This window comes from Podarcis cretensis (genome assembly GCF_951804945.1).
Source record: "Podarcis cretensis genome assembly, chromosome: 11".
NCBI lineage: Eukaryota > Metazoa > Chordata > Lepidosauria > Squamata > Lacertidae > Podarcis > Podarcis cretensis.
In genome coordinates this window covers 36,499,494-36,511,958 of record NC_137180.1, presented here as the reverse complement: position 1 = coordinate 36,511,958, position 12,465 = coordinate 36,499,494, and the positions used below count along the sequence as shown (strand labels likewise).

Sequence of the window (12,465 nt, the reverse complement as noted above, 5' to 3'; positions counted from 1 at the left end):
CATCTAAAAATCACCTGATCATCTAATTTTGCAAATTTTCTTGCATTATAACTCATCAAATGTGTTGGGCTGTTCGAATCCTTTAGATTTTTCAGTTGCATAATTATGTTACTTAATCTTAATTACAGGTTGTGAAGTACAAAATGTACATTGTTCCAATCTGTCCTGGTTCCTTCAGTCTCCTCACCTGGCTGCTACTTATTCCTTCAAACCTTGCTAAGCTTCACTTAGACTTACAGTCTAAAGTTGATGCTTTCTCATTTTTCTGTCTTGGTTTCCTTAACTGACAACTCTAATAAGTATTCTTCAAGTCATCAATATAATCTGATCTTCATAGAATCAAGGGAACCATGGCTTTAACAAATTATCTGCCTAAGAATTCCATGTTGGCCAGTGAGCAAGCTGGTGGAGGATGGATGGAACTCATGAGAGAGCCCTTCTAGGTCAGTCCACTTTGTTTCTGTTCTAGCCATGAGAGAAGAAAAGCCCCTTCCTATGCAAATTCATTTGAAAATGCACAGTGCTAACCTCTTAGCAGACTGATGACTTTTGTGGATTTATTTCCAAGGCTGAATTAACAACCATGCAGAGACATAACAAAGGAAGATCTGCCATTGAAACCAAGAACTGTTTAGTTGAGATTCTTGCCTTGCAGGGGGTTGTACTAAATGACCCTTCCAGCTCTACAAATCTATGATTATATATTATCTTCTTCCCGCTGAATGTTCTGGCTGCTGCTGTCACGGTCCCTTCCTCCTCCCGTTGATAGATGCTGTCTATGGCTTGTTGCCTGACGCAAGAGGAGGTTGCATTGCTTCCATCTCTGGTACCCCACTGTGGTGTGGTTCCTTTCCCTGCTTAATCATCTGCCCCTCTCACTACCACCGCCACATCTTCCTGAAAAAGAAAGTGCTTGCAGCTGGATGCCTGTGATGGAAGCAAACAGTATAATGCTCCCACCTCAGTCAACTGGCTGTGGGCTGCTTCATTCCCCAACAGGTGGAGGAAGCAGTAGTTAAAGCATAAACCAGCAAGGAGTAGCAGGATGATATTCTAACATTTGCTTTGCTGGAATACTGTGGGCACACATACTCAGAGAGAGAGCTCAAAATGCATCCACAGTGCTTTGTGTTTCTTTTTATATTTTGCCCTTATATGCTTGTTACAGAAGTGATAGAGAACAGCTCACTTCATATTTATAAAATGATTTTAATGGACATGAATAAGTAGCTCAGTCCTTTGCAGGAGTGAGTAAAACCAGAATGCCTCATCTTTCTTTATCAGGTCTGAATCTTGCAAATTAATTTTTAGATATCACCATAACAGGCTATTTAGAAATAGAGAAGCTACATTTTCAGAGATCATGTGTTTAGGTCATGGAGCAGGAATTCTAACAGCTATCTCAGTGCTGGATGGCTTTTTGATTGCTATCTAGTCAAGTGAATCCAACTTTGCCTTCAGTTTTGCCTTGAGCATTTGCCCTTTGTGGGTTGTTTTTTTAACTGTATCTGTATTCCTAATCGCACACATTTTATTCAGAAGGAAATTCACCATGCTAACCTGTTTCTCAGATACTCATAAAAATATACAGACAAACTCAGTGCTTTTTGTCTTGTGGTGTGCACTGATATGCAGTACCAGCACCTCCATCGCCCTCAGAGCCTTGCACCTTTCTCCCAAAGCCCAGAAAGCTTCTGCCTGGCTTAGGGAGGGAGGCACGGATGTTCTGGCATGGTCTGAGAGCCCTTCCACCTCCTTCCTAAAGCTTGCCCAGTTTTGGGAAGGAGGCAGGAGGGCTGCAGGATCCTGTCAAACCCCTTCACACCTTCTCAAAGCCTGGGAAGCTTCTGCCCAACTTAGGATGGCAGGTGCAATGCTCTGGCAGGGTCCGAGAGCCCTCGTAGGCTGAGTAAAGCACCTTTTTTCTAGAAAAAAAGCACTGGACGATCTATATCTTTCATTGAATAGCCCAAGCTTCAGGACTGTAATCAGAGAGATGGCAAAGGAGGGCTCTTGGACCCTACCAGAGCAATGTTTTGTTATCAGCAATAAAAATAAAATGATAGATTTGAGGCATTAGTTTTTTATTTGAGTAAGAAAAAAACATCATTTTTTCTAAAGCCATAATTTGCATGTGTCATTGTATCAGCCACCTGTCACGCACCACCTAGTGCAGAATTGGTTGGGAAAAAGTTAGAACTGATTATCTTTTTACAGCCCAATACTGTGCATGTTTGCTTGGAAGTAAGGCCTACTATACTCATTGGGACTTAATCCCAAGTAAATGTGATTACAACTGCAGCCTTAGTCTCCCTGATTTCAACTTTTAAAGTTTTAGATAACATACGTATGTTTTGTTTTAGAAATAGTGCCTTTTAAGCACTTTAGAAATCCTGATGATTTCATGCATTTGTTTGAAACAAATTGTTACCATACATTCATCATTATATCACCTACAAATAAGTGTGAAGGATCTGAGTAAAACAGAGATTACAATCAAACCTAAAACATCCAAACATGCAAAGTAAATTAATCTTATCTGTTCTTTTCCTTTCTAGAGCTGGGATAAACTGTCCTAGAGCTGGGATAAACTATTCTAGAGCTGGGATAAACTGTCCCACAGGTATTTGCCAACTTGATCGTTCACCAGCTGCTACCGTACATGGATGATACAAGCTTTTTATCTGCATGCTTATATAAATGGAGAGTAACTTGTTTAAGTATAGTCATTGCACAGTTTGCAGAAAATATCAAACAGATATATATGGTACATATACAGCTCATTAAGGAAATAAATGGCTTTTGGAGTTTCAGTCTCAGAAAGGAGTTTGTAATTGGCCTCCCACTGTTACTTTCTGTGCAGTGGTTTTACCTAATGCCTATTAGCTTGGTCACCTAGAACTTCACAAGGCAGTGCTGTCCATTAAGTGGAAGGTTACCTAAATCCATTTTAAAATGATTTCTTCCTCCCTCCCACCCTGCCCTTGTACTGCATCCCATAATTCTGGATTTAAACTAAATTGCCAGAGCAGAAGACTCATATATAGATCACCTGGAGGTACCTGTTCCCATAAGCCCTATTCAGGTTAAATAGGGCTTAAACTAGGGAGGGGTCACATAATAACCCACCCCCCAATATATACATCCATTTCAGGCCCACCATTTAGCACCATTTGAAGCAGGATTCTACGTGCATTTGGGTGAATGTGCTTACAAACTTCCCTGCAATCAGGACCCTTGATAATGCAGAGCTCCTAATCAAGAGAAGAATTGTAAGCACACTCACTCGTAACATTCCCCCTTCAGACTTTCATGCCGAACATGGGAAGTTGTGACCTGGAACAGGTGCATATGTGGACATTGGGAGAGCACCATGAGCCAAAAACCTAAATAGTGCTGTAGCTGCCTTAGGACATAGAGAACATACTTTCAAGTTCATAAGTGCTTTCATTCAAGGTTAGATGTTAAGCAAAATAACATACAAAAGAATGTTGGTGAATAAAATGGGAAAGTCTGCAATTTGTAAGTTTTATAATGGATTGCACAAAGTACTTGGAGATTTGATGAGATTCAACCATCTTTGGCTGCAGGAAGATCTTATTTCATATAGCTATATAAAAATGTACACACTGCCTTTTTAGTACACATATTTTGCACAAGACTTATTACTTCTATTAAAATCACAATGTAGAAAATAGCAACAATAGTAGAAATATAATAAACACAATATATCAACCACACATTAAAGGTATGCCAGTGTCATCAGCGAACTTGTGAAAGGTTCCTGTTGTTATCCCTTTCAAAATAGAAAAGCCATCCATCAGGTCCAAATTAGATGTTACATAGAAATTCCATGATTGACACTCTCCACGCCTTTTTCTTTCTTAAGAAATGAAAGTCCCAGTTTGCTTGGGGATCAGTCCTTGTGGGGAAGTCTAACCCTTTGCCCCTGTTGTCAGTGGTCAGAGCCAAATCACCCTCCCCCCAGAAGGTGCTATTAGTCATAGAGGGGGAAATGTAAAAGGTAAAGGTAAAGGTACCCCTGCCCGTACGGGCCAGTCTTGACAGACTCTGGGGTTGTGCGCCCATCTCACTTAAGAGGCCAGGGGCCAGCGCTGTCCGGAGACACTTCCGGGTCACGTGGCCAGCGTGACATCGCTGCTCTGGCGAGCCAGAGCCGCACACGGAAACGCCGTTTACCTTCCCGCTGGTAAGCGGTCCCTATGTATCTACTTGCACCCGGAGGTGCTTTCGAACTGCTAGGTTGGCAGGCGCTGGGACCGAGCAGCGGGAGCGCACCCCGCCGCAGGGATTCGAACCGCCGACCTTTCGATCGGCAAGTCCTAGGCACTGAGGCTTTAACCCACAGCGCCACCTGCGTCCCAATGGGGGAAATGTTTGTTGTTGTTGTTTAGTCGTTTAGTCGTGTCCGACTCTTCGTGACCCCATGGACCAGAGAATGCCAGGCACTCCTGTCCTCCACTGCCCCCCGCAGCTTGGTCAGACTCATGCTGGTAACCTCGAAAACACTATCCAACCATCTCGTCCTCTGTCGCCCCCTTCTCCTTGTGCCCTCCATCTTTCCCAACATCAGGGTCTTCTCCAGGGAGTCTTCTCTTCTCATGAGGTGGCCAAAGTACTGGAGCCTCAGCTTCACAATCTGTCCTTCCAGTGAGCACTCAGGGCTGATTTCCTTCAGAATGGAGAGGTTTGATCTTCTTGCAGTCCATGGGACTCTCAAGAGTCTCCTCCAGCACCATAATTCAAAAGCATCCATTCTTCGGCGATCAGCCTTCTTTATGGTCCAGCTCTCACTTCCATACATCACTACTGGGAAAACCATAGCTTTAACTATACGGACCTTTGTTGGCAAGGTGATGTCTCTACTTCTCAAGATGCTGTCTAGGCCTGTCATTGCCCTTCTCCCAAGAAGCAGGCGTCTTTTAATTTCGTGGCTGCTGTCACCATCTGCAGTGATCATGGAGCCCAAGAAAGTAAAATCTCTCACTGTCTCCATTTCTTCCCCTTCTATTTGCCAGGAGGTGATGGGACCAGTAGCCATGATCTTCGTTTTTTTGATGTTGAGCTTCAGACCATATTTTGCACTCTCCTCTTTCACCCTCAATAAAAGGTTCTTTAATTCCTCCTCACTTTCTGCCATCAAGGTTGTGTCATCTGCATATCTGAGGTTGTTGATATTTCTTCCGGCAATCTTAATTCCGGCTAGGGATTCATCCAGCCCAGCCTTTCGCATGATGAATTCTGCATATAAGTTAAATAAGCAGGGAGACAAAATGCAGCCTTGTCGTACTCCTTTCCCAATTTTGAACCAGTCAGTTGTTCCATATCCAGTTCTAACTGTAGCTTCTTGTCCCACATAGAGATTTCTCAGGAGACAGATGAGGTGATCAGGCACTCCCATTTCTTGAAGAACTTGCCATAGTTTGCCATGGTCGACACAGTCAAAGGCTTTTGCATAGTCAATGAAGCAGAAGTAAATGTCTTTCTGGAACTCTCTAGCTTTCTCCATAATCCAGCGCATGTTTGCAATTTGGTCTCTGGTTCCTCTGCCTCTTCTAAATCCAGCTTGCACTTCTGGGAGTTCTCGGTCCACATACTGCTTGAGCCTTCCTTGTAGAATTTTAAGCATAACCTTGCTAGCGTGAGAAATTAGTGCAATTGTGCGATAGTTGGAGCATTCTTTGGCACTGCCCTTCTTTGGGATTGGGATGTAGACTGATCTTCTCCAATCTTCTGGCCACTGCTGAGTTTTCCAAACTTGCTGGCATATTGAGTGTAGCACCTTAACAGCATCATCTTTTAAAATTTTAAATAGTTCAGCTGGAATACCATCACTTCCACTGGCCTTGTTATTTGCAGTGCTTTCTAAGGCCCATTTGACTTCACTCTCCAGGATGTCTGGCTCAAGGTCAGCAACCACACTACCTGGGGTATATGAGACATCCGTTTCTTTCTGGTATAATTCCTCTGTGTATTCTTGCCACCTCTTCTTGATGTCTTCTGCTTCTGTTAGGTCCTTTCCACTTTTGTCCTTTATTATGGAAATCTTTGTACGAAATGTTCCTTTCATATCTCCAATTTTCTTGAACAGATCTCTGGTTCTTCCCATTCTATTGCTTTCCTCTATTTCTTTGCATTGCTTGTTTAAGAAGGTCTTCTTGTCTCTCCTTGCTATTCTTTGGAAATCTGCATTCAATTTCCTGTATGTTTCACGATCTCCCTTGCATTTTGCTTGCCTTCTCTCCCCCGCTATTTGTAAGGCCTCATTGGACAGCCACTTTGCTTTCTTGCATTTCCTTTTCATTGGGATGGTTTTCGTTGCTGCCTCCTGTATAATGTTACGAGCCTCCATCCATAGTTCTTCAGGCACTCTGTCCACCAAATCTAAATCCTTAAACCTGTTCCTCACTTCCACTGTGTATTCATGAGGGATTTGACTTAGATTGTATCTTACCGGCCCAGTGGTTTTTCCTACTTTCTTCAGTTTAAGCTTGAATTTTGCTATAAGAAGCTGATGATCTGAGCCACAGTCAGCTCCAGGTCTTGTTTTTGCTGACTGTATAGAGCTTCTCCATCTTTGGCTGCAGAGAATATAATCAATCTGATTTCGATGCTGCCCATCTGGTGATGTCCATGTGTAGAGTCGTCTCTTGTGTTGTTGGAAAAGCGTGTTTGTGATGACCAGCTTGTTCTCTTGACAGAAATCTATTAGCCTTTGCCCTGCTTCGTTTTGATCTCCAAGGCCAAACTTGCCAGTTGTTCCTTTTATCTCTTGACTCCCTACTTTAGCATTCCAATCCCCTATAATGAGAAGAACATCCTTCTTTGGTGTCACTTCTATAAGGTGTTGTAAGTCTTCATAGAATTGGTCAATTTCAGTTTCTTCAGCACCAGTAGTTGGTGCATAAACTTGGATTACTGTGATGTTAAAAGGTCTGCCTTGGATTCGTATCGAGATCATTCTATCATTTTTGAGATTGCATCCCAGTACAGCTTTTGCCACTCTTTTGTTGACTATGAGGGCCACTCCATTTCTTTTACGGGTTTCTTGCCCACAGTAGTAGATATGATGGTCATCCGAACTGAATTCACCCATTCCCGTCCATTTTAGTTCACTGATGCCCAGGATGTCAATATTTATTCTTGCCATCTCATTTTTGACCATCTCCAACTTACCCATGTTCATGGTTCTTACATTCCAGGTTCCTATGCAATATTTTTCTTTACAGCATTGGACTTTCCTTTCACTTCCGGGCATATCTGCAACTGAGCGTCCTTTCGGCTTTGGCCCAGCCGCTTCATCAGCTCTGGATCTACTTGTACTTGCCCTCCGCTCTTCCCCAGTAGCATGTTGGACGCCTTCCGACCTGAGGGACTCATCTTCCAGCGTCATAACTTTTATATGCCTGTTGTCTTTGTCCATGGAGTTTTCTTGGCAGGGATACTGGAGTGGCTTGCCAGTTCCTCCTCCAGGTGGATCACGTTTGGTCAAAACTCTCCACTATGACCTGTTCATCTTGGGTGCCCTGCTCGGCATAGTTCATAGCTTCTCTGAGTTCTTCAAGCCCCTTCGCCACGGCAAGGCAGTGATCCATGAAGGGGGGGGGGGGAAATGTAGAGGCACACAAATTGTGCCTGTAAAGGGCAAGCTAGACACATTTTTTGGTTATGTAAATAGCAGCCACAGGCAAGCTTAAGCAGTCTTGGGGCCATAGGGAGTCCATAGTCCTGATGACAATTACCTCTCTGAAGCTGCTATTTGTATTTCAAGGGATGAGATTCAACCATCTTTGGCTGCAGGAAGATCTTATTTCATATAGCTATATAAAAATGTACACACTGCCTTTTTAGTACACATATTTTGCACAAGACATTACTTCTATTAAAATCACAATGTAGAAAATAGCAACAATAGTAGAAATATAATAAACACAATATATCAACCACACATTAAAGGTATGCCAGTGTCATCAGCGAACTTGTGAAAGGTTCCTGTTGTTATCCCTTTCAAAATAGAAAAGCCATCCATCAGGTCCAAATTAGATGTTACATAGAAATTCCATGATTGACACTCTCCACGCCTTTTTCTTTCTTAAGAAATGAAAGTCCCAGTTTGCTTGGGGATCAGTCCTTGTGGGGAAGTCTAACCCTTTGCCCCTGTTGTCAGTGGTCAGATCCAAATCACCCTCCCCCCAGAAGGTGCTATTAGTCATAGAGGGGGAAATGTAGAGGCACACAAATTGTGCCTGTAAAGGGCAAGCTAGACACATTTTTTGGTTATGTAAATAGCAGCCACAGGCAAGCTTAAGCAGTCTTGGGGCCATAGGGAGTCCATAGTCCTGATGACAATTACCTCTCTGAAGCTGCTATTTGTATTTCAAGGGATGCTCCCTCTTGCTTCAGGTCCAGGATGGCTAAATTTGGTATTTACGGTTTCCCCTCAAAGACCATACTATGTTTTAAAGGATATTCAAAGTGATATGCATTGAAAATAAAGTTTAAAATTCACTTATTTGCTGCTGTTTTAGGTTTAGATTCTGAAGTGGCTGGATTTCTGGAAACAGACAGAAATGTAGGTCTGTTAGTGTTCTCCTCCCCCCCAATTGTAACTATATAATCTCTGTTTTTCAATTAATTTATGCCTCATGGAATTCCCCCTTCCCCCGTGAAAGCCTATGAACATGTTTTCTCCAGATATTTATTACATAAACAAACAAACAAACAAACAAACTGTAATCTTAACAAAGATGTCATTTCAAACATTCACTTTGAGCTTGAGCTTGCTGTTTTTATGCAAATTAACCAGCATGCCCATAGGATGTGTATAATGATACAGTGTAGAAGTTATTGTGATAAAAATTATTACACCATACAAGATTGTGAAAGAATGTAACAGGTCAGACTTGCCAACATAGTATGTTGAGTATTGAAAATGCACTTTTGTAATTTTCCTGCAGTAGCTCCATTGGTCCTATTATGAGCACTGAACTAGATGTGATATTAATTGCATGAATGAAATTAACACACACAATTTTTCTTATGTAACTAGCAGCCTTGGAACCTTGGGAAGGGAAGTTTAACTTTTTCTTCTCCCTGCCGTGGTCCTGACCAAAATAGCTTCTTTGAAGCTGCCATTTGCATTTCAAGAGTAACTATTTTTGTTGGGACCATGGAAGAGAGAGAATTTTTTTTAAACTTTGTGTGCTTGTGACACCCCATCATTTACTCATACACAGAAGACACCAATCAGTGCATGGCAATAGCCAAACAATTTTGTGATTTCACTCTATCCAGGATACACACAAAGGATAACAGGGTAGCCACAAAGACAACATGCCACCCTCCCAAGTAAAGACCTCCATAGCATAGTGAACAGGAAGGTGGCATCCCTAGTAACCATGCACTCCAAGTTTCTCCACAGAAAGGGTTTTGATTCCCTTGGCATCCATGTCATTTTGATCATTCCCTGTCATCCTATCCAACCACAGTTCTCATGTCCACTTATTTGATTTCCTGTGTCTTGCTAGCATTATCCCAGCAGATTTCACTCCATTCAGCCCCCTCTTTGCTGCTTGACTTGTCATAATATCAGCAGCACCCTGGAGAAAGCAAGAAGATTATTGGAGCCCGCCATATTGCCTGTGCTGATGCTCTAGTAGTAGACCTGCAATTATACTAAAGAAAACAGTTTTTCTTCAGCTTTTTTACAGTGGGTTATATATGTTTTCTGGGTCGGTTCCCAGGCTAATAACAGGACCAGGCTTTAAATTTATTATTTGGTATTGTGTTATGGTACTTTATGCTGTGGAGCACTTTGATATTTTATGTAATTGGGCATATAGAAATATTTTTATCAATCAATTTATTTTTTGCATTTATACTTTCCCATTAACTCACTCCTCTGGGGAGTTTTCAATGTTATGAAAAATAGAAAATACAAGACAGAGAAAATTAAAATAAAACCAATTTTTAAGCAGTACAAATCAACCCACAAAGCCATCTAAAGGCCAGAGAAAATACATAGCTTCAGCAGTACAGCTGCATCAAACGCCTTCTTATCATAAGAAAAAATATAACAATGAATGAATGATACTGAGAAAAACATTTAAATGTAAAAGACTAATAACGAGTAAAAGTTGGCTGTAAGCTCCCTGGAAGCAGACTGAGGGATCATAAGAGACCATTAAAGTTTTTAGCAAAGTGTAGCAGGGTAAACCCTTTTTCTTTAAGTATCTTAAAACTATTATGTAAATATGCAGTCTAGAAAATTGTGCACCTTTGTCTCAGATTAAAAGAAATATAATAGAACTGGGGAAGGTACAAAAACAGCTATTTTAAAAAAGCTATGTTAAAAAGCTATTTTAAAAAGAGCTATGAAGAAGAAGCAGCATTTTTTTTTGAAGAAAGCTTTGCAAATGTGCACTTTTGAGTGTTAAATTAGCATATGTTTTTATCATTAGCTTCCAGAGACTTTAAATGTTGAAGTGTCTCCAGAAATAAGCCTTCTTTCTGGTATGGATGCAATAGAGGATTCAATTCCACAAGATGCAGAGATGTCAGAGGTTTTTCAGATTGTCAGTAAGGAAGATATGACAGAAAACCATCCATTTCTTGAAACAGTGCAATCAAGTATAAGTGTAGATGAAACAATGGCTGTGGAATCTGAAGATTTGATGGAACCACTTGATGATTCCGAGACCCTCAAAATGCTTGACATATTGGAAAATCAGGATGGTGCTATTTCTATGGCTAAGTCTGTAAATAAGGAGAGCAATGCCCTGCCTGTAGAGCTTCTCACAGCACTGAACTCCTTGTCAGAATCTGCAGCAGCATCTGTCTGTCAGCCAGAAGGCAAGGGAAGTTGGTTCATCACCGCAGAAAAACAACCGACACCAGACCAAACAGATGGTGATTGCACACAAATCATAGATATAAATGTAAAATCTCAGCTTCATATAAAACACCTTGAAGAAACAGAAGTTTTAATGGAGACCACATTGCCATATCCTTCAGAGGAACAAGTATGTATACTTTAAAGTTGAAATGTTGGTTTACAATTTATATTCACATTAATGTTTATTGAAATGTTAACTTGCCGTTTATATTCACAAAACCATCTTATACCCCAAATAAGCCTGTTGTTTGTGTATAATATTCCTAGGTAAGTGGTGTATGTTTTTATTACCTTGCCTCTCATTAAAGTTGCATACTGCCATTGTTAGGATAATCAACTTTGCTTCTTCCCTGCTGTCTTGTACAACAGTGATACCTGCATTGTAAAGCCCTCTTATTATAAGTTTACAGTTTGCTCAACCAGCCTTCTCTTTCTGTTTCTCCCTCTGCAATCCACTGTACCCCTGACAACCCTCTCCATGGTGTGGGTGTGTGCATGCTCCTGAACAGTGTACAGCAGTGGGGTATGGGGCTGCTGTGGGAAGGAAGAATAATCCCAAATCAGATGGAATGATGTTATTTAAGTGAGAGCTTTGCTGACACAAGAGCCCTCTGGTTTTCAGGTGATTCCCTCTCTCACTGCAGCTTCATATGACATGGTCCACACTTGTACAGTACATGGAGCTGCAGGAAGGAAGCAGAAGAACAGCAGCTGCCTTCCACTATTATTTTTAATTATTATTTATTAAATTTATATATTGCCATTCATCTGAAGATCTTTTCTTAGCATCTGTCTCTATTGAGAGACAACAGAGTGCACCTCTAGGGGTGAGGTCAAACTGCTGGAGAATTACAGCACCTGCTGTGGTTGCAGAGACTGGTAACCAGAACATTTAGCACCAGCTTGGCTGCTGGAGTTGCTGGAAGGAGGCGTACAAGACACCGTTCAACCATTTTACTTCATTCCAGATTTGTCTAGGGTTTACTCCTTAGCCTTTTATTTCCCTAAGATGCCCCACAAGGCAGCGGGTATCTGAGGTTGGCTTATACCATTGGTCCATATAGCTCAGTATTGTCTACACTGATTGGCAGCATTGCTCCAGTGTTTCAGACTGAGGGTCTTCCAGCTCTACTTGGAAATGCTAGATATTGAACCTGGGACTTTTTGCATTTAAAACAAAGACATTGTAGTCCCTCTTACCAAATGAAGTGCCCTTCAGACCCATTTCTTCCTCAGAAGCTACTACAAGGAAGTCCCCACCCAACTCAAGTGCAACTGAAGGTTCTTTGGTGACCAGCACATTTAGTCTGTCTTGATAATTTGCCTTTGCATGTTTGTTTCTGGTATGTATGTGTGTATGAAGAAATGTAGGTTGTGCATTGTCACTAAACAAATCCATAGATTTATTACATTTCCTCTGTATATCAGTACCAGCAACTTCCCATTTACATGCATTCAAGGCATGTGTGACCATTCCTGTTGCACAAAAGGGCATAAAAACAGTGTAACAATCTGATGAGCCTTTGCAAATGCAATCCCATAAGCCCTTG

The 12,465-nt window shown here is 41.5% G+C and overlaps 1 protein-coding gene across 1 annotated transcript in view; it reads left to right on the top strand.

The window, feature by feature from the left end:
- Positions 1-2,700: 2,700 nt before the first annotated feature.
- ANKRD31 (ankyrin repeat domain 31) overlaps positions 2,701-12,465 on the top strand; it is a gene marked incomplete at its 5' end in the record, with an annotated part of 47,999 nt that continues 38,234 nt past the window's right edge. The window contains 4 exons of the mRNA XM_079995215.1: positions 2,701-2,707; positions 3,379-3,456; positions 8,550-8,593; positions 10,482-11,042. Of these exons, the coding sequence (XP_079851341.1) occupies positions 2,701-2,707; positions 3,379-3,456; positions 8,550-8,593; positions 10,482-11,042 (690 nt within the window). The remainder of the gene's footprint in view (positions 2,708-3,378; positions 3,457-8,549; positions 8,594-10,481; positions 11,043-12,465) is intronic.